Genomic DNA, 23,021 nt, shown 5'->3' with positions numbered 1-23,021 from the left:
GGGATGGACCCACATCACCAGCGTGGAATTGCAAAATCCTCCTCTGCCTGCTTTAGCATCGTCTCCAGTTCGCTGCAGCCACTCACGTGATGGACATTGGCAGGTCCCACACTGCAGTCAACCAAACTGGCATAAATCACAACTCAGTGTCATACAGACAGCTCAGTTCAACAAGGTGGCACGCTCCGATGATAGCTCTGTCACAGAACCATAAAATATTCACATCTCCTTGTGCTCCTACTTCTTTAATGCTGGCGCTGCTGCCTTGGTGATAAATGCTCGCTTACCTTTCTCCACAGGAAACACACACAAAATACATTTGATTTAGAAGTTGGCGATTATATTCTTATTAGTAAGAAATATTCTAGGATGCTTGAACACTTCTGCTAACTGAATAGCGCACACATGCAGTTTTAAAATTTCTTCTTCTAGTTTCTCCAGAAGAACAGTTTTAACAACCCAGTGCCACCACCAGCTGGAACTCTTATGAGCTGCCCCATAAACTGGCAATTGCATGTAGTTCATTTTCACGTTAAACTTTTCCCCTCTCCAGCTCCAGACGCAACCCTCAGACACAGCAAGTGCAGGATGCGTGTCTCAATCACAGCACCGCTGTGGCTGACACTGCTGTCTTATTGCCACTTACAGCAGCTGCACAGCTAGGAGGAAACCAGAGTTTACTCTGCTGCAAAAGAGAAAGCAAATAAATGAGCACAATGCTTATTAAAGCTAGCACATAAATCTTTCCGGTTGGTCTGGGTATAATTGATAATTTGTTGAAAACTACCCACTACAGTCCCCACTCAGAAGGCAGCATTGCTTAAATCCGTAATAAACCAGTTGTCCTCTGAGCAGGAATCCACCACGCGACCCAGGAAAGGCCTCAGAGGGGACCACAGAGGTAAGGACAATGTGCAAGAGATTCATTATCTGGGTAAAATTACAGAAGCCATATAAAGCTTTTCCCACTAAAGAGATTAGTTAGTAACCAATTCAAGTGCTGAGGACACATGCCAGAAACGTTCCCTTTGTGTTATAGTGCAGCGTGTTTTCAAAGATGCTCTAAAAACGTTCTCATAATGATCAAGGGGACAAATGTTCATATTGGCACTGATACGCCCCTTGTGTGTGCAAATAGTGGACAGATTATGCACGAGCCTTCCCCTTTTGGATCTCAAATTGCTACCATGAATGTTCAAATACCTTTTCTGTGCTTGCAATGTTTGAGATGAACCTAAGCCAAGGATTGGCCTGGGCCTACTGAAGTTCATGGGGTTTCAAAACTGGGAGTTTGGCTCAAATCCATCTTTAGACAATAGCACCAGCCTGATAGAAAATTTGTTCCTCCATGTTTAAGCAGTGCATGCTAAGGTTTATAGCCTGGTAATCAAACACAGTCTGTTGTTACATTTTTCAGTTCTTTCCTTTTTTTTTTTTTTGGAGGGGGGGGAGGAGCATTCAGAACTCCATAAGCTTCAACACCCAATTCTACCACAAATGCCTTCTCTGCTGGATTTCCAGCTCCTAAGAATCCTACAGTCTGTAATTAGAAAGAAGGGTTGTTATATGAGGGTATTTCCCTGCAAAAATTACACCACAAGTTGAAATGGCTGTCTTTAAAAACAATCATATGGTATTCGCATCCTGCTTGCAACATGGAAATACCCCTCTTTTGCAACAAAATACTACCTGTTTACAAAGATCAGAAGAAATTTGTTTTGGCCTCACGCACACAAGAATACTGTTGGCAAAGTACATGATACATTTCTCCATTTCCCTCTAACTCATCAGTAGGTGGACTGCTGTCTTGCACAGAGTCTTGGACCTGATAAGGAAACAGTCTGAATTAATACAGGGAATCTCACCTTGCCCTCAATACCCTCAGCAACCCAGCAAGCTTCATGCTGCAGTTGACAGTGTCTTGTCTTACAAAGAACAAGTTAGATATTTCATAATTATTCTCAGCCACTGGATTGTCTACATGTTTCTTTCCAGGCAAAATAAAATAAAGGATAAACTAAGTTTGGTTTGGACATGATAACAAAAGATGACTTTGTGCTCATCAAAAATACTCCACAGGCTACTCAGGGAAGACAAAGAGGACACAGGAATACTGCACCCAAAAACTCTTATGAAAACTAAAAACATCTTTATCTTACCATAAAAACGGAAAAAGACAGACAGGGATGCAGGAAAACAAGAGAAAATAATTAAAAATAAAAGCAAAGTGATGGTCAAGATATTGATGCTTCTGGACATAGCTCCAAATGTGAGCTGACCTGCAAACTGAAGGGTCAGAGAACAAAGGACTTCTATGATGATGCTCTCTATTGGTACATTAAGTTTTCAGAAAGTAGAGATCAGCTGAAAGATGCGTGTTCTCAACTCAAACTACAAGCTGCCAGCCCATCACCCAGAAGTGCAACATTGCAAATGAACTATTTATCATCTGTAGGAAGGCAGCACAGGAAAGTCTGTATCACTCACAAAGTGCACTATCAAAAGAAAGCTTGGGCTATGGAAGATGTGCATGACGACAGCAATGGCAGCTGGACACTGACTCCACAACAGTTCGTACAGATAAAGATACAGGTCACTGCTTAGGATAAACAATAAAGTTCCAGAAAACAAAGTGAAACTCTTCTTTTTTTTTTAATTTTTCGTTTATCAGTTTACACATATGCACCGACTACAGCTGAACGTTCATCTTTACACCAACTGAGGTATTCAGCTGGCAGTTCCTCTTGAAAACAATGGATCCATTATGAACACATAAACAAAATGTCTTCAATAAGAAGATTATATAGCCAAAATTTGATCAATTTATATTAAATTACTCTTGATAAGCTCATGCCAGAACAAAAACAATTATTCTGCATTAATTCAACAATTAAAAGCAAATAAAAATCTTTAAAAATTTATACCCTTACAATTGAAAGGGATGCAATTGTATATCATGTTTAATGCAGCTCAGCAAGTGCTTTAAGCTCTATTAAGTTTAATAAATATACAACCGCCCTATGGAACCCAATATAAAAAAAAATTACAGATGGTCTAAGAACAGATTAAGAATCAAAACTGAAATGCACACACAGTATTTGAAGCCTCTCCTTCCAGGAACTCATGTTTACATAAACCAGAAGCACCTCACAATATACAAACAAAACATTATACTTATTAAAAAAAAAAAAATCATGGTCACACAGCTCTTCTCAGCATTCTGGGTTTTATTGTTTAAATAAAGGTAATATTCATAAAAGCACAGACAAATCTACCACATACAAACACATATTAGAGTACACAGTCCCTGTCCTGAATGCCCAAGGGCTTGCCCTACCAATGACAAGATACCTATCTACTGTGGGGTTGGTGAGACCAAGAGCAACTGCCATGGCTCAGAAATATGCTGCTGGTCATCCACGTGTCCTCTAGCAACAGAGCATCCCTTCAGCATGACAGTACCAAAGACAGGAACCATGTGGAGTGAATGAACCAAACAATACAATCCTAATAAAACTGCACTCACAAAAAATGCATCTCTGGCCCTTCATTGAAAGGGGATGATGCAAAACATGAGCAAATGGGGAAAGCAAACACATGAGCAATAAGAATAGCCTGGACACTTAAAATATAGGTGGACTTAAGACCATCCAAACTTCAAATTACAAACTAAGGGCAGAACCACACAACTGGCACCAGTTACACCATCTACCAAAACCAGCACTGATTTTACAGAGTGCCTCTCTTGCTCACATCAGACGTTACAGTGCAGTTCTCACAGGCAATGCCCCCTCATCTGTTGTTTATTTTAACACTACTACTTCATACTCACTGAGTAGCTAATGGTCTTTTAAATCTACACCAAAAAAGACACCAGTTCCTGATAACATTTGAAACACACCAAGAGGCCATGAAGAATGCACAGTTCTAGAAAGTAAGAGCCTGATGAGGTTGTTTTTACAGAACAAATTTGCAAACTCATGATGCTTAACTCATTCACCACAAAGCCCTGCTTGTTGGCAGACCCTCCCAGAGCACAGGCACTGGAACTCCCCCTGCATCAGATGCGGCACCGCCACGTGGGACCACTGCCAGGGTCCCTGGTGACACAGAGCAGATGGGCTCCTCACAGGCAGCAGGCTTTTCTCCTTCATACTTTGGATTCATGCAAAACAAGTATCAGAGCTGCATTGTTAGTGGTGGACACATAGTTTTAACTCGCATGTAGAAAGGGTCTGTTCTCCAGCCTGCCTCCCCTGGGTGTGCTGGAGGGGTGCAGGAACCACTGGGTTCAGCCTGGGAGATGTCTGGTAGCACAGATCATCCCTGACTTGTGTCACAGCCTTTTGGACCATAATCACAACTTCAACCCCTGGCTTAGAGGAAGCTCAGGACATGTTCTGTTCATGTGGGGGAACATGTTCCTTATCATGTGGTTGATATATCTAAATCTTTCCTGATACTAAAATCACAATCCTATCAAAACTTTCAAGGAGCAGGTGAGTAGGCCTTTGAGGGAAGTAGCACTGCAGGTGGGAACAAGGTCTTCCCATGCACACTGCCCACCGCTGCTTCCCAGCTGGTCTGACAGTACAGAGAGGATAGGACCTCCCCCACAGGAGACTGCACCCTACCAGCAAGGCTGTACAGCAAGCCAACATTTAAATCTCTGCCATATAGGATTTTGTGCCCTGGCCCAACTTATAGAATCATAGAATGATTAGAATCAGGAAGGAACCTTGAAGATCATCTACTCCAACCCCCCTGTCGTGGGCAGGTTGCTCAAAGCCCCATCCAACCTGGCCTTGAACACTTCAAAGGATGGGGCATCCACAGCTTCTCTGGGCAACCCGTTCCAGTATCTCACCACCCTCACAGTCAATAATTTATTCCTGATATCTAATCTAAATCTACAACTTCTCCAGAAGAACAAAGCCATGGGGACACTGGTATACTGATATCCCTTGAGAATACAGTACAACTGTAAAGTCAGTCAGCTTCACGCAGCCTGGAACAAAATCAGGGACCACACAGGACTTCCCAGCTGTCATTATACTGCACACACACCAGCCAAGAAGTCTGCAGGATGGCAGGGATAAAATGCAGTCCCTCTTGCTCCAAAGCTGGCAGTGCCTTCCAACCAAACACTACGAGGCTGCTGTAGCTCTCACAGGCTGGGGCTTCTGTGCTCTCGTGTCCCTGTTTTATCATGTAGCAGGTTCCTACCCCATTGCACTTAACCAGCATGTTACAAAGCACTGCCAAGACACTGATAAACAAATACATCAGTATACAAAATAAATAACTGGCTCTGAGCACGTACTTCTTGTTGGCAGACATCAAAGCAACTTTCAGAGGAGATCGACACCCTTACTCCTGTTTTAAAGGTGAGGGCACCGAAGCCCAAAGGAACGATTTATCTTCCCTGCAGTCAGCCAGCAGCAGAGGTGCAGCTACGAACAGGTTCCAAGCTCATATAAGCAATATGAGTTCTCAACACACTGTAGCTGTAGACAAAAATTCTCAATAATATAATCCACAGTGATTCTAAGAAAGTCAGTAAAAATCTCATGACAACTATATCCTTATCAAGGCATAATCAGCTTAAATGAGAAAGAAACATATTATGCTTCCAAAAGAAGACTATAGGCTGGGTGGGTGATTTATCTTTCTTTATATCCAGTGATAACCTCTTGATGTATCAGTATACAACCCGAAACAAATTAGCCTAAATAAGGAAAAGAAAATTAATTTGAAATTTCTTTCACGATGCTATTTAGAAGCAGGACATGCTCTGTATTGCTCATTTTTCCCTCTGCACTCATGAAAAAATTCCTGAACTACCTATCCCGTAGCGATGGCTGATGTTCCACTTATAAATATAAACCATCAAAGCCCACTCTCCTCACTAGCCTAGCTTCTCAGGGGGACTATTTGAACCTCTCTAAATATGTTAAGGTTTACATCATCTAATTGCAAAAGGCGTTGTATAAGCATTAGAGTCAAGTTATGACATTCTTACAATAGAATGAAGAGTTGATCCAATCAACAGCAAAGTTAAAAAATATAAAAAAAAAAAAAAAGAAGTAATGCAATTGAAATGTAGCTATTTTTAAATATCTCTCTGTCCTCTACTTACTAACTGGAGACACTGACCCACAAAGGGGGAATTGGAAAGCTTTCTCACCCCCTCTTGTTTTTCAACAAGAAACCCCTCGCATTACACAGCTGTTTGCTTAATACAACTTGTTCTTATAAAAGCTCATGAGGCCAAGAGGTCTCTGCTGTGCCTGCCTTCATGTTTGACTAACCAGTCTGCATCATGTAATTCTCCACAGTTTTGGGCAAGTATGCATCATTTAAATTAAATTAAAAAGGAAACTATGTGGGCTTTTGAGCCTTGGTATTGAGTTAATTTTAAGGGACTATCTGAAGGGATAGCATTACAGATCACATGCATGTCTCTCTGCTGATGGACCTGGAAAAACTGGACATAAAAACCCAAGCAAATAATTCAAAGCACATGTTGGAAGTTATGTTATAACACAAAAAAACCAAAAACATTTTAAGGACTGAATGTATTTAGAACTCTCAACAATGGTTATCTTATGTATAGGAAACAATTCAGCATACTAAATAAAATAGCTTACAGAAGCCCATACAGATGTGCAAGCTCTTCCTAGACATAAATACAACAGTATCTATCTCCATTTCCAGTTCCCTATCTAAAAAGAGGGATGATGATCCTCTCTTTTTTCATCTTTGCATTGTCCATTTAAACTTTAGCAGCAGAAGCTTTACCTTGGTATAGGTTTGTATAAGTTCTGACAGAGCCACATTCTGATCTCCACAGATACCTTCTTGCTCGGTCACTAAACAAATAACTATCACCAAGTTCATGGTTCCATGAGCTTGGCAGTTGGGGTAGCACTTCTCTTACGATTATCAGATGTATCTGAAGGAAAGCCTGAGCTGGAGAAAATTATCATACTAAGGTCTGCCAGTGATCCAAGATACAAAGACCTCCTCAAAAGACAGAGCGGACTTTCTGTAACTAGAAGAAGGATGGAAAACCCCAGAAACAGTTACTCCAAAGCACCATCAGCATAGACTCCCATGACAGGACAGCTATCCAAAATAACTCTGCAATATGTAATTTATTTTTTTACCATTCACAGCTGCATAATAAATCAATACATAAAGGTTTTAAGTAGCTTTTAAACTAACCTATTTGTTTCGCTTGAATGCTCAGCAGGAAGCTTTACTGAAAAGCACTTCTGCCAAAAAAGCTTCAGCTCCTGGCATTCTGTATTACTTGTACTTCATTATCAAACTCAAATATCTGTGATATATGCTTTATTAGTAAATACTAGTATCGTCTGGTTCTGAAATTTGGCTGTGGTCTGTTCCATATGAGCCGGTGACACAGCATGGAAGAGTACACAAGAAGAAATAAATAATGGCTGCAAGATGACTTTGTGAGTTATTTTGCTGGGGCCAGAATTAAACACATGAGGAGGCTAAAGGATGCTGTCTGGTTGTTTTCATAGGTTACTCCATTAAAATAAGGTTTGTGGGGCAAAATATCATTATAGGTTCTAACTCTCTTTTTGAAGACTCAAGACACTTAAAAATTATGTGAAAAAGTCTCCACACTATGAAAACAGAATATTTGATAAGTTCAGACCTAAGGTATTACAATAAAACAGACCAAACCACAGAAAACCGACTATGGGCCGTGTTACCGCTCTGGTTATGTGCTGTCATATGGGAGGGTTTTCCCTCCATGCAGCTCTGTGCAGGGTATCAGTGAGGAGCACGTGGGTGCCGTGGTCTCAGCGAGTTGGTGGACGGTAGGAAGGGAAGGATCAAAGACAATGGAAGCCCTGCCTCTGCTGTCCCAGTATTACGAAATAGGAGAGCTTCGGCTAAGGAAAGAGAGATGACAGCAGCAGGGAATAAGTCAATTATTCCCCTTTTGAAGCAAGCAGACACTTGGGTGGAATACTATCACTTCCAGGTACCACTATTCCCTCTGCCTCCCTAGCCTGTTGCTACAACTCATCATGTAATAATGAAATATTTTAGTGCATTATATTAACTTCATTGAGACAACACAACATTCAAATTAGGCTAAAGGAAAAGCTTTCCTTTAAAAAGCCATCCACAGGGCAGATGTTAAGGCTAATACTGCACCCTCGCAGCATCTGTGGAGTTCCCATCAAAGCAGTGAAGCACCTGAGCTTTACAGAGGGTCGCAAGCAGGGCCAGTGCCAAAGGGCTCGAAGAGGCATGCTCTGAATGCTTTATTGGCAATGTATTAACCAAAGAAGTTGGTCAGCTATTTGTGAAACGCTAGTATTTTTCAAAGGGGGGGAAAAAATCACTAACTCCATATATTTCATCATGTTTAACAAAACAGAGCAAGTTGAATAAATATTGAACATAGAAAAACCCCACCACCCTTGAAACCCAGCAACTGAAAATGATCCAGTCAAACATCTGTGATAACAGACCTAAGTATGCAGCAGTTTCCAAGTGAGAAACTCATGGTGAAGACTGAAGAGAAATAACAACCGCAAAACCCGCTTGCACATGCGTGCCCAAACACCTGAAAATCCACCCTAAAAGCATTCCTTAATGCTAATCAGGTGTAGTAAGTCTGTCTCAGAATACTAGGCTAAAGCTGCTTCCTTATTTTGGTAAAAACATGCACTGACCTCTTTAAAACACCATTATAATTACCAAAGTAATTTTGAAAAAATGCAGCTTATTATCACTAGTTTTCCTTCCAGTACTATCCACCCAAATGGAGTGTCTCAGCAGCAGGGAGACCACTGGGTCACTGTGTTTGTGTAGGAGTTGCTTTATGAACTGTTTTATACATAGCTGGCTTCTCCCAACATTTGGGATTTTTCTCCCCCCAGAAACAGCCCTAGAGACCAAAGCAAAACAAAATTCTCTTGGAATAATTTAGAGAGATTAAATGTACCATACGTTTAAAATATGATCATTTGAAAGTACCTATTTTATGAGAGCAGATTGGGTTTTTCCTATTTCAGTGCTATTGTCTAGTGTGTCAATGGGCAGGAATGGCCCTCTAAGGCCTTAAACTCCTCTTTCTCACCTAAACAACACAAAAAGCCAAATTCCGCCCTCGACTTGTAAGATCATGGGACCACAGTCACTGGTCACACAGCCACAAATGAATGAAGGATTTGTTTCATCCTCTTCAACTGAAAAACAGGGCAATCCACTTGCAAAGGAAACATGAAATCCCATATGTGTAATTTAATGCACAGAATATTTAAAACTGTCCTTGTCTTCCTTCTGGAGAGCCCTGCACATTCACAGACTTGGACGGCTCTCACTCACCCACTAAGCTTTTCTATTTTGTCACATGGACTTGGCAAACTGTGCTTGATCAAACCAAACGATGACAGAAGAGAAGCTGAGGACATGAAGCCTTTGGGCATCCCTTCTAAGCACACACAGCTGGGATGGACAAGGCACAGCTTCCTTGTTTCTCCTAAGCATCTACTGCACTAACTCGCTTGCAAACAGAATGAGGATGAGGGAAGCAGAACATCCTCCATCCTACAAGTAAAAGCCCTGCTAGCCGAAGAAAAAAAAAAAAAAAAAAAAAAAAAGCTGGAAACCCACAGTTTTCTATGCTTGGCACTGACAAGGTTCATAGGCCATCTCTGGCTGGTGCTGTGACCCTCCTGTTATGAGAACAAACAGTCCAAAAAAATGTGGGCAGCTTTTTTTCTTTGGAACAATGGCAAGGCAATGGGCTGGTGTGTACGGAAAGTCTTCCATCTGAACAGCCTCCTGACTTTCCGCAATGCCGGTGGGACCACATAACTTCGCTGAAAAACAGGTATCACATGGTGATTTGGTAGTTGTCAGCAACGAGCCAAATCTCTTCCAAGACTTCACACTTAAAATAGGAAAAGATGCCTTGCCAAAATTGGCTTTTTCTACAGTAAAACCAGACTGAAACCTGAAATACTCTGTTCACATGAATCACTTATATATATTCTATACGTGGCAGTACATTTCAAGAATTCATGTGCCGAAAAAGAGGGGACAACCTCAGTCTTGAAGCTTCTATTTTCAAAAATATCTCTGTTCCTTTCCATTGCAGGTGCAATAATCCTGGCACAGCATTCTCCAGCCTCCACCCTTCTAAAGACTGAAGTGAGGGGTGTGGGGGGTATGTGGGTATGTGTGTGTAGATGGAAACTCCCATAAAATATTAAGAGTCAAGTTTCAGACAGTCTTGCAGAGACATAAAAGATTTCAGGACGTCTCATATCATGTATATGGAAACTTTCTCTCCTCCCCATCCCACCTGCTTTGTTGTGTGCTGTTTACTGGATGCCTGCCTGCTTGTCTTCACCCTATAGGTTGTTTCATTTCATGGGCATTCAGTGAAAACAGCTGATGATGAACCACTGTTTTATCCTGGGATAAAAAAGCACAAGTAGCTATTAACTCTCCCTATAAACAAAAAATTACACAACTCATTCCCTACCTGCCCAGCAGCTAACGGTCTTGCTAGGTCAGTCATCCTGTGCTAAGATGTTAAAATCCAAAATATTGAGATCTGGTTTTAATTCTCTGTACTCTGACTTCCTAAGCTGCTGGGCTGGGCACGTTTCAGAGACAGATGGTTCTTTAGGGTTCACGTACTTAGAAGAGTTCACAGACAGAAGTAAAGAAAAATAAAGAAATCAAATGCTGTCAGTTCAAACAGCCCTTTACACACAGAGTACCTTTCTGATGTATAAACCTCTGATAAATGTTCTCTTCAAAACCAAAGGACAAAGTCCCAAAGGAGCTTTACTACAGCTCCTTATTTTGCTGAGTGTCTCAGCAAGGACACAGTTCTCTGAACAAAAGGGATTTTTAAAAATATATTTTTTTCAAGGAGGTTTAAGAGCTCTGGGTATAAAAGCTCCCATCTTTGGCAAGCATCTTAATTTCTTCAAAAGCCACAGGGAAGAGAGCACCTGACAATATATTTTTGGTATTTTTTTTGGCACCAATATCTAAAATAGACTTTTTTACCTGTTTGGGTTTCGGGTTTTTTTTTTAATAAATAGGCTGATGCAATTTTCAACTGGATGAGGAGAAGCTCTCTGGTTTGCTAACATAGTGCAGAAGTCATCCCATTAATTAAATGTTTTGATAATATATTACTTTTTCATTAGACATGAGTTTTGCTGTTACTGATGACGACATCTAAGGCATAACAGAATTATATTTGCCAGGGCTGAGCTTCTGGTCATGCCTCAAGTCAGTCTTTGAATTTCTTCAGAGAATTCTGCACATGAAGCCAAATAGGAGTCTCATCCAGCTCTCGTCCATATCAGTTAGAGTCTCTCCTAAATCATTCATTGAAGTCAGGTTCAAAAGAGTGATCATGAATAAGCCACATTTGTATTCAGTGGCTGGCTGCGTGTACAAGAAGAATTCCCTTTCTTCTAAGAAAGATCATGCAGAAATCAGAGTTGGAAAATTGACATGAAAGTATAAGACAGCTCACAGCACAAAAAATCCTGCACTGATTTTCAGAAAGAGTGTCTGTTGTAGAGAGAAGTTATTCCTAATCCTCTTTTTCACATGGTTATTTACCGTTTGTTAAGCACTCCCCATCTGTCCAGTGCTGTGGAAAGCTTCACTGTGCTTTTCCACTGGTCTCTAGCACTGCCCTCTTGAGTTTAACGCTATTTTTCTCATTTTTACAGACAATTTGACTCTATCTACATCATCTGGATTTTGTGGCTGTGTCTACAAACCGTGCTTAGTAACAGAAAGCTTTGCGGTTGGCCAGAAAAATGCACACGCTGAAACCATCATTGCAAGACAATATACTATTTGAAGGTTCCATGAGACAGGTTCCCCAATCCAAATCTCTGCTTGTGTAACATGGAGTGATGTTTCCACAATATTCATGAACCACAGTGAATTGTCACACAAGGGTCTATTCTTCTAAAAAGGTACCTATCAGCTCAACTTTGGATGTGGTCAGTCACCATTTCCATCATAAAGTTCTACTTTTTTGTGCTTATAAAATATGGCAATAAAATATCATGCCAAGATTAAACTTGGCATACAAGTTCTGTCCAGAACTAACCCCAATTAATCTTTTTCAGCTAGCAAGTAAACTGACTTAGTCATTTTAAAATCACTTGAAAATGAAAGCTGTAGAGGTTCTGGTTCTCATCATTTTCTTGCAATCACAGGTTGGCAGTTTCAGCACCCCTTAACAACTCAGCTAAAGCAGTTTGCAAGGACCCCTTCTCATCCCGAATGTCCTGAAGAGGCTTCGCGCCACAGATGGGATTACATACGCCGCTCCCTGCCTCGCCTTAGCTATAGACAGTGAGGCTGAAGGGAGACGTTATAGCTGGATTACTGTGTGCTGTTTGGAGCTCAAAACTGAATATAATAAACTCGGGTGTTTCCCATTTGCACCACTGAAGATGCCAGCTGCAGGAACAGGGACCTCACAGCCTTGACAAGTGTATCTCAGACACATCATGGAATCACTCGGAATATTTCCAGGCAACCATACAGAGGTACCTACATTCTTCATTCTACTCTTTCATGAACTGCTTATGGAGAATTCGATCGGTAGAAATCAGTCTGGCAAAGTGTTCTGGAACATTAGATTTTATCGAAGGACAGTCTACTACAATACTTGCTCAGCCATTTTTTGGAGAGTAAATGTAACAGAGATATTCTTCAAAAGTTGTTTTTCTTTGCACTTAAATCTACACTTTCTCTGTTCTCTGCACCATCAGAGATTTGTTGTCTGCAGCTGCTTAGAGGCTCTCGCTTGCATTAGGATTCCACTGTGTTGTGTGTTATTCAGCCCTTCACAACTTCCAACCCTGAGCCTGCAACTGAACCCAACATCCATCAAGTTTCATCAGTGCATCCTAAGGGCAGAGGTCTTTACTAATGGACCCTACTGTGAGACTTGATCTTCATCCATATGTGATGTGTGATTTGTTTTCCCATCTGCAGATTTCCAAGAACAAAGAGGGAAAATAAATTATTACTCTGAATATCTGCCCCATTCTGATTAATCAAGCCCATGATGCATATAAAGACTTCTTGAGAGCACCATTTGTTGCTATCGTCAAGTCTCAGCTGCTGTCTTTTCTAGAGCATTTCAAACCGTACATATACTTCACAGTTCAGCTCTTCTGTTGCAACAATGTGTTAGCAATTAATGTACAATAAACAAGCAGACAATTGTTCCATTTCCAGGGAATAAAGTCTCCAAGGATATAAAATGGAATAGAAACTATCCATCCTTCCCCATATCCTGAGAGTTAAAAATACAGCAAGCAATTAAGTCCCCAAACGCACTACGTGGTTTAGGCCATAGTTAAACAGCCACTTCAATTTGGCATATGCTTTTACTGCTCCCAAAGTCTTGACCTCTCCTTACGCTTAACTATTCACTCCCTGCTTCTCCTTGGTGTTAGCACACCAAGCAGGACGTTCAAGCAACCCTATGATAAGGTGGGCCAAAGAGTTATCTCTACCAAAACCAAGGTTTTTTTTGCTTAGCTTAGCTTTCAGCTGGGTCAGCCCCCTTGATGTGACTCATTGTAGTACCACATAAATGCCAAAGGAGGAGAGGGTGAGATGAGGTGAGGATTGCATAAGCTGGGGTGACTGCCAAAGACACGCTCATGCAACCGCAGCCCCAGCCCCAGTCTTATTCCTGGGGGCAGAAATGTGAGAGGGAGCCTGCTTTCTCCACCGGCTCCCCTTTGGCAGTGGCAGCCTCCCAAGTCCTTGGGGTCTGGAGCAGCTTCTCTGGGTAGCAGGATTGCTAAGAGGTGCTGGGAAAACCCCAGCAACGCAGCGCTAATGATCAGCGCTTGTAACGGGACAAACAAATATAACCAAAGGACATCGCTTTGATCTCATGCAAGGCAAGTGAAGTTTCTCCTCTGTCAAGATGCTATCGTTGCTTCCCCAGTTCAAGGGCTGAATGAGGAGGTTATAGGGTTGAGAAAATGGATCCTGAGAAGATGAGTAAGAGAAAAATTAAAAATCATAATGTATCATTATGCTTTCACTTGCAAATCTACTTTTCCCCAAGCAGAGCCTGTGCTCAACAGCCAGAGGTCACTAAAAGAAGAGGATTTCCTGCTGCCTGCAGTGAACTTCACTTTGAGCAGGAAAAATGTCAAACACAGCTGGCTTGCGGTTTGCATCCCTTTCAAGCTCTGCATTGCCCTTTGTTCTGCATGAATCTTAACTCTGGAAGGCCAAGAGAGACTTGGGGGCTGCCCAAACAGTTTGATAAACACTGACTTAAAGGACGTGCATTTGCCTACTTGACCTGTTTTAAAATGTCACTAAGGCACCCATTATTTCTGCTCACTGCAATATTCGTTTTATTCCTACCTGTTACAAAGCTGCAACTCTCAACATGGCTTGTGTTACAGGAAGGAAAGTGTTAACTGGTTGAACGGACTCTAGAATCACCTTGCTCCCAGAAAGGTATCTCAAAGGAGCGAGAGTGATGCTGCTACAGTCCTGCTGCATGCTGTTTATAAGCAAATTGATGCTGGTCCTTATAGAAGAACTGCTTCTCTTATTTAGCGGTACCTTACAGGGTCAAGGAAATTCAAGTTTAATATAACAAATCTCAATCTTTCCGTTTATCTGTATGTTCCACAGGCTGACAAAACTACTAGTATACTAACTAAATGTACTTCACCAGTCACATCTTTAAAACAAAAGCACTTAAAAAGCAGGACTATATTATGATGTCACTTACTTTACACTAATTTTATAAAAAAGCTAGAAAAATGCAGCAGACACCTTAAAAATCTGTTCGATTATGATCTTATGCGAGACGGTGCACATACAACTATACGTCTACGCTTGATTCAGAAACACTGATGATTGCGTTTATGGCTTGTGAGATGTTCAGCCGGCCAAAAAAATTGCACTGCACATGTAACCACAGTAACTTTGTAAAGGAAAACTCACACCATGTACCCCATATAGCCATGACCAACTACACACTGTTCTTACGCGCAGTTGCTTGGATCAGTTGTAACTGCACACACTCTCCATGCCCCAAAAAGCACCTTTCTATATCTAGCCTGCTCCTGCACCTTAAGGAGTGCTAAGCAGGCTACCCTGGCTGTAAACAGGCTGATGCTTGCCCCACACTGGGAAAATGTTCAGCTGACCACGTACAGCAGATTTATGGGCCTTCTGTGTCAGTCTGACAACTCCAAAGGACTCGTGTAGGAAAAAGATTTAGGCCTATAAATACTATTATTTGAAGTTCTCTTTCCACTGGCTACAGATGAATTCAGTGTAAAAGAAAAGCACATAGTTAAAACTGGAAAAAATACAGAGCTGGGTTTTCAGAAATGCTCTGTGTTTGTCTAGTCCTGCTCTAGTTTGAGCAGGTTAAGCCGCATAAGTGAGCACTTCTGGAAGTCAAAACATGACTGTTCACTGAGGCTCTGGAGTAATTGGTTCTTGGAGGAAGATGGTACATGCGTTAAAATGTATTACATGCTACATAATAAAAACAGAGGTTGTGCTCTTTTGCAAGTCTCGTGGTATGAAACTCAGCTGTTTTGCTCTGCACAGGTTCCCCTAACTGTTCACTTGGTTTCCATCCATCTGGATTTTCACCACAGAATTTTGCTTTGAGTTTCCAATTTGAATACACAAAAGCTGTGCCAAAACCACATCACATTCAAACCACAGGAAATCATGAATTTGGCACTGTTTTGACATGGAAGCTGTAAACAGTGTGCAGGTTCACTCAAAACTGGATCACTGTCCTTTGAGTTATGAAACACACCAAAACTTCCAGCAAACCAGGTCAGAATTCTGAATTATTAAAGCAAGGAGAAATTATATGACTTTTGCACGGATCATGATTTTATTATAAGTATTTTCCCCTAGCTTTTTTCCTTTAGCTATAAACATACTATGTGGAAGAATAAAAAGAAAAGTTGGGTTTCCTCTATTCCAAGTTTGAGGTAAAAGAGGATTTAGCTAATTCTCATAGCTCTAACATACATGTATCCTATTAAAGACAAGGGTACTTTCCTACTGGCAGTCTTGAGCATGAATAACTGTAAAAGTCAGAGTTTTAATGAAGATATGAATATGGTTTAGTTTTATGTGCAAAAATGATAGGTAGTCAACTTACAGCTAACTTACACCACTGCTACAGGAGCAAGCCTCCCGTTTAAAATCCACTAGATTTTCAGCTGCCAAAGACTGGATTTTTTCCCCAGGATTCCCGTTAGCAAACCGCAATGCACTTTTATGAAAATGGAAAAGTCTGAAGTATGATTTTTGCCTTCAAAATAAACACTGCCCTACAGAAACATATTTGTCAAGAAGTCACAAGTTCATTGGGGATGAAAGGCAAACAATCTAGATTTCCAGAGCAAGCCTGAAAACAATCCAGATTCCAAACCTAACCAAGCCAGAAGTTTGAATGCAAAGCTACATGAAGGTGTTTTGACTGAAGTCAAAGAAATAGAAAGCAAAACGTAGTCATGCAAAAGACGACTTATATTACTGTACTGCCTGCAAGAAAAATGCAGTTTAATCTTGCTGAATTTCATTTTTACCAGATTTTTAAACCAGGCATTTTGAATGTCAGAAAAACTGCAGGGATCCATAACACACAGAACCATACATCAGGCATATCTGACCTGTCATAGAGTTTTCGGATGTACATAGTTGCTCTCGCAGCTTTTCCACATCGTCTGGATGAACCTGTTCGTACAAAGTGCTGCCAAACCATTCGGACTGCGGCTGGTTCAGCACAGGAGTCACAGAGTCTGATACGTAGATCACTCTTCCCGTCTCAGCTGCAACTACAAACAGGAACCCATCTGCAGCCTCCAGGATAAGGTGTTTCAGTTCCTTCCAAAGAAAGGATTTGATTAGAATGCCAGCAAGAAGAGGGAATTAAATAACACATCTGTCATTGCCAAAGAATATTGTTTTCTTGAGATCTTAGTAGCTGATCACAACCTAGGCAGAAATTTTCACTGTAGTATTGATGTAAAAACACAACCGAACTTGCAGCAAGCCATAAATTGCTGATCTTAATAACAAACAACACTTTGTTTTCCTTTATTGCCTTTCATCTGGTGATCTCAATGTTCTTTAGGAAAATTAAGTAACTAAAACTCACTGCATATTGTGTGATAGGCATCTAACATTAAAAAAATAAAAAGTCATTTCAGAGTACAAACAGAGGAAATGAACAGCTATAACTCATATGGCAAACTCATCCCTTAATTAAATGTCTTGAATAATTTAATTGGAAAAAAACCAACAAGTCTTTCTGGTTTGCTGTTTGGTTGGGTTTTTTTTCCCCTCAGGATGAGCTCTGTTTGTAAATTAAACAGTCACTGGAGAAAAGGCAGAAAGTGTAATGGGAATAAGGACAGCAATCCCCAGCCTCCCCTCGCATTAGGGGCCCCGAGCCACTACACAAGAAATCTGTACCACTTCTTGCTTTCTTTTTCCAACCTGTGAATACGAAGCCTGAGAGATCCAAAGGGTCTGGAACACCTGGTCTGGCCTTTGGTCTTTTCTTTACACGGTCCCTTGCTTATCATCCCGGGTACCTCTGTCCTGAGACACACACACATCTGCCTGAGGTGCAGCATCCAGAGCCCCAACCCCACCCGGGGACTAGAAGGGGGACTACAGGCCTTTAAAGCAAGGTACTTCTGTGCCTTACTTCCAGACACTGGGTTTAGACACCCAATACCTTGAATTGCACATGCAAACGCAGTCTATATGCATCACACGGGAAAACTACCTTTGCTTAACAGAGCTTGAAAATCTCTCACGGGAAAGGATGACAACTACCACACCAAATCCTGGGACACAAGCTCAGAAAGCCTTTGCTTGGTGGCTCCAGTGACCACCAGAGCTTGTTAAGATACTGCATCTAGAGCTCAGACAGAGAGCTTTGGACAATCTGAGTCCCGTTCCACGTTAGACATCTCAGCATGGCTAAGTGTGCTAGCGGCAGATATTAGCTGATAAGGTGAGGATTGAAATCCGGCAAATCCTACTAGAGAAAGGGATAACTAATCTCAAGAAATACTTAACCGACTCCCAACTTCTGCTGCTTTATAGTAGAGAAAGCACATAAATTCTGAACCACTGACTAAATAAAAAACTTGACTGCATGGCTGGCTGCGCTACACAGGGGATAACGGAAGCTGTTTTGTACACATTATTAACAAAGATGAAGATAAACTCTGTCATTCTGCAAGGTTCAACAAACCCCCAAAATTTGCAATGAAGAGTGACTGGGGTATCCTACCAACGACCAGCTGAACGGCGCAGTCCCTCCAGCAAAGCCAGAATAAGTAGAGATGTGAACCCTGAGAGGTCAGCAGCAGCTGCTGTTTCTCTAACAGAAAGAAGTATTGCCTCTAGCCATAACTTACATGTGTAACTGCTTAGATCGTTCAGACCACAAAAATGCACATTACACCCATAGGACTTCAAAAACAATGAAGGTGATAGGAATTTCCAGGGCACTCAGTTAAACACAGTTTTCCTTCGAGCACTGGGTGCATCTTCCTTCTTCCATCAAAAATGTAACCAAGGAAGTACCTCAGCCAGTACAGATGGGATTCATCTCTGCCCAGTTCAGCTGCCGGGAACTTAGGCATTAAGACTAAACAAAGTTTTTAACCTTCTTCTAAACCCATGAGGGAAAGGCAGGTCTTTCCAGACTCATTTTTACCTTTTTTAGACAATCTTTGATAGGATGGAAAGAACCCAGTTCTAGAGGTGAAAATTCCTTTCCAATGATGAGAGAGAGCAAGTGACTTGCTTTTCAGATGGACAGGCCTCAATGATAAGAACACCCACTTTGTTGCTTCAGAGAGAGGTATTTGTCATACAGTTAAGATCAAGTCCAAACAGTCACAAAAAATAGTCTGTATTCAGATTTTGGATGTACAGCTTGTACCAGTTACTACACAACAGCAAAGAATCGAGCTGAGACTCTGCTCCTCTCAGCATTTCCTCACATCATTTAAGACCACAAACCAGAGAAAACACACATTTGCAAAAAATCTACCTGTTCTGTTAGAAATGACGGCTTGTAAGCTCCATCAGTAGATTTGTTTCCAGTGCCCCTCATTGATTTCATGTGCGAAACAGCCATCCGAAGAATTGTCAGCTTGTCAGGCTTACGAGCCAACGCGCTACAAGTGGGTACCATATCGGACAGCTCGGTGATGTACTGTGTCATCTTATTTCTCCTGCGCCTCTCAATTTCACTATGATTCTCCCTGAACATTTAAAGAAACACCAAACCAACAGAAAAGCAGACATGATCAGTGTAAGAATTCATAATACTTCGCACTCGCTTTGCTGTTTTCACCCCAGGAGAGCAAAGTGCTTTACAAAGCTATGTACTATTATCCTTCAGTTTATAGACAGAAAATCCAGGCCACAGAAGGATAAATATGATTTGCCCATAGCTGTGAAAAGAAGCCATATTTCTAGTTATTGGCTTCTGGCCTTAATCTCTTAACCAGTTTAATCTCCTTTGGTTTAAGGACAAAAAAAATTAAGTAGAAAGATGTGAGGAACTGACAACTGACAATTCCAGCCAAACTCCCATGTTTGCTGTGATGCATCCCACAGCTTCCAGTCAGACTTACAGAAAAACCCACTCAATGACAACACTGATCTCCAGTCCTCCAGTCCTGTAATGTTGTGTGGAACATCCTGCACCCCTGCAGGGAGACACTACATGCCTATAGGATCAGACTGCAGGACTGGGACCATATATGGTATAATAGTACATACAAAAAAAAAGCCCCAGTAAATAAATAAAATGAATACAAAAGACAGCAAGTAAACATCTGGCTTGTCAAACATAGATCAGAATTTATGTTTGAGAACAATTGAACACAGCAGGGAAATAACGACAGTACTTGATGCTGCCCCACTTTGGGCTGAGCTCCAATGTTCTCATCCTTTATAGCAAACATATGACTGAGGTGGCGAGTCAAAACTGAGGATTCTCAAAATGGACAGTCACCAAAATCTTTCAGAGCTGAAGATCTGGGAATTCAGTTTTCCCTGCACTGTAAATCACCATTCCTCGCTCACTATTAAGGAATTACACCAACACATACATCTGAAATGGTCCAAATGGACCTAGAACACTTCAGTGCCTAGGACTTATTTTTCCCATACTGTACCTGTCAGGTGGCAGCTAAATACAAGTACACGACAGGTACGTGAGGCTTCAGATGTCGAAGCAGCATCTTCCACTGATTTCAATGAGCTGTGCATGGCATTGTCTTGTGGGATGGCTGGCTGATCCAGCAAGGTGTGTGGAAGGTGACCACTTGGAGAGTCCACCAGCACTGACCGGTACGGTAACATAACTTTAAAAGAAACTGCAACATCCTTTTATGAAGACTGATCGCGAAAGTAGCAACTAGGCTTGACGTATTTTTTGGCTACTTTTATTAATGGAGTCTTTTCTTAAAATGCAGGAAAGAATCCAAGCTGTAGTATGCTGCTTCCTGAAAGAGAGGGATGCGTGGGCTTTGCCCTGCGTTACAATGTGTGTCCTGCCCCTGCACATATAGGTGCTATAGGCATGAGGCATTGTCTCCAGAAACACCACTTGTTAAGGCTACGTGCAGAGTTATTATTCCTACTGATGACTACCCTTACCCTCTGGTATCCAGGAAATCCAGCTATGGGTCCCTGCAGTGATAGTCCACGGTCGTTCAGGATATTACACCCAGTCCCTTAGTTAAGGTCACGATCTACTTAACTATCTATTACACCGTAATAGTGAACCTCTCCATTTCAAATGGCCTTTGTGTGGGGGTCTGCGCAGATGTAGGAAAGAACAGTGCCTGTGGGAGCTGGATCCTATACACATGCACAAGCAGAACAGCTCACGTGACAGTGTACATGTACAGAAGAGCAAACGTGTGAACATGACAGCATATATATGCAAATAAATATGGACAAGGGGAAGAAAAATGCATTTTTTACATGATGAAAGCTTGCTCTAAGTTCAGCATTTTCACAGAAATGGTGGTCAAGAAAAGAGAGACAATGAACACATATTCAACATATATTTTACATTTATAAATACATATTACATTGTTTGCCACTGAAGTATTTTAATACTCCTTAACATTGAAAACAACCATTATAAAGAGTAAACAAAGAGATTGCAAAACTTCCTGAGGAGAAAGAGAAGAATATTCAACAGTCCATTTCATCTATGATCATAAAAGCTAAAAAGTAATAGTATATTAACCAACTGGCCATGAAAACATTCAAGCAAATAAACCCCTGAAATTTTCCTGAAACTAGTTCAAGTTTAAGTCCCTAAAAGCAGAAGAGTGGCTGTGCTCCTCTTCCAAAAGTGCCTGCCTTAGGAACCCTGGCATTCATAAACATGTATACAGAATGATCTTCTAATCTGTCATTTCTAACTTTGTTTTTATATGGAAATTTTGGAGGGACGCTAAGTTTTAGGAGACTGTGGGAGCTGATCCAAACCTACTTAAGTCCAGGGCTAGTATTTCCTATTTCAAGAATTTTTGGATCAGCCAACCCTCCTGACTTTTGATCAGTCAGAATGGCATCATATAAAATAAAAATAGGGGCAGACCATATTTGATTTTCCTTTTTCCTACCTGGCCATCTTTTCTGTGTCAGCAGTACTTTGATCATCGTCCCACCTAGAAACAAAATAACCAGCTCTCTAAGCTAAGGCACACGTACTGAGATTTTTTTGGGCACGAACATCCCCCTCTTTTCTCTCAGCAGAAGAGCTCTACAGAACACGCCTACCTTGCAAACTTTTCCTTATCACCAGAGATTTGATCACCATCATACCTAGAAACAAAAGACAGTAAGTAAATCCACATGGGTTATGCATTGCATGACAGTCAACACGCAGCAGAAAGCAAAGAGGTCCACAACTGCAAACTATTACAAGTAACAGCAAGAGAAATGAGGGCATGAGAATGATAAAGCAAAGAAAACGTAGTCTGATGAAACTTCCAAGCCATGCCGGTTCAAAAAGCTTAATTTGTATATTTAAAAAAGTTGGAGACACTTTTCAGTGGATTTATGCAAACACTTCGACATACACTCATTGCTTGGGAAACTTAACAATCAGCGCCATTACAGAAAACACCACTGAGCTTTTATCGACAGCAGCCCATGAAATATTCATTGCTGTGTTGGAAGTGAAAGAGCTGTATCTTTTCCAGAATGCAACCACAACCCACTCCATTCAGCAGAGGGCACTGATGGTCTACAGATAACACAGGAGGGCAGAGACACGTGCTTAAGTGCAATGCATCATTTAAGAATGCCTTCAGAAAAAAGCTCTAGCAGGTACAGACACTGTACCACCTGTTGGGAAGACTGGCAAAAGTCAGTCAGGCAGATGAAACTCCTGGGTAAATAGAAGTGAAATTAAAACTGCCTTAAATCCCTAAAAGTAAACAGGTACCTCATTCCTACCCAAACCACCAGAAGTTAGATGCCCACACAGGTACGTGCCGTGTATTGGCAGCAGCTCTATGGAGGAAATCCAGATCGATGGGACTTTTGCCTCATGGGTTTAAAGCTTCACTGTTTTTGAAGCTATGTCCCAGAGACAGGCAGCAATGCGACATTTTACTAAAAAATGACATGCTTCTCCTCCTTTTCCTTTCCTAAAAACTTACTAATCCTTTGAAATTAGGTTTTGCTAGAATAGTTACAGAAAAACATCTTTTTTGAAAAAGATTTTACTTCTGGAGAAACTAAAATGCTTGCTCCAAAACAGAAAATGTAGGTTTTCAAAAACAAGGCTAACGGCTTTTCTAGAATTGAAGATTATTACTGCTCAAGAATAGTCAAATGACATTTTGCATTAGAATTAGCTTTTCCAAAATGATGTAATTTATTACAGCAGAGAG

The 23,021-nt window shown here is 41.2% G+C and overlaps 1 protein-coding gene across 1 annotated transcript in view; it reads right to left on the bottom strand.

The window, feature by feature from the left end:
- Window positions 1-23,021, bottom strand: part of ARNT2 (aryl hydrocarbon receptor nuclear translocator 2) — a 77,008-nt gene that overhangs the window by 45,313 nt on the left and 8,674 nt on the right. Inside the window, exons 3-4 of the mRNA XM_074155437.1 lie at window positions 19,142-19,355; window positions 16,737-16,950 (exon numbers count right to left, since the gene is read on the bottom strand). Of these exons, the coding sequence (XP_074011538.1) occupies window positions 16,737-16,950; window positions 19,142-19,355 (428 nt within the window). The remainder of the gene's footprint in view (window positions 1-16,736; window positions 16,951-19,141; window positions 19,356-23,021) is intronic.

This window comes from Numenius arquata, chromosome 11 (assembly GCF_964106895.1).
Source record: "Numenius arquata chromosome 11, bNumArq3.hap1.1, whole genome shotgun sequence".
Taxonomy (NCBI): Eukaryota; Metazoa; Chordata; class Aves; order Charadriiformes; family Scolopacidae; genus Numenius; species Numenius arquata.
The sequence above is the reverse complement of the archived record's forward strand: the minus strand, read 5'-3'. Positions and strand labels throughout refer to the sequence as shown.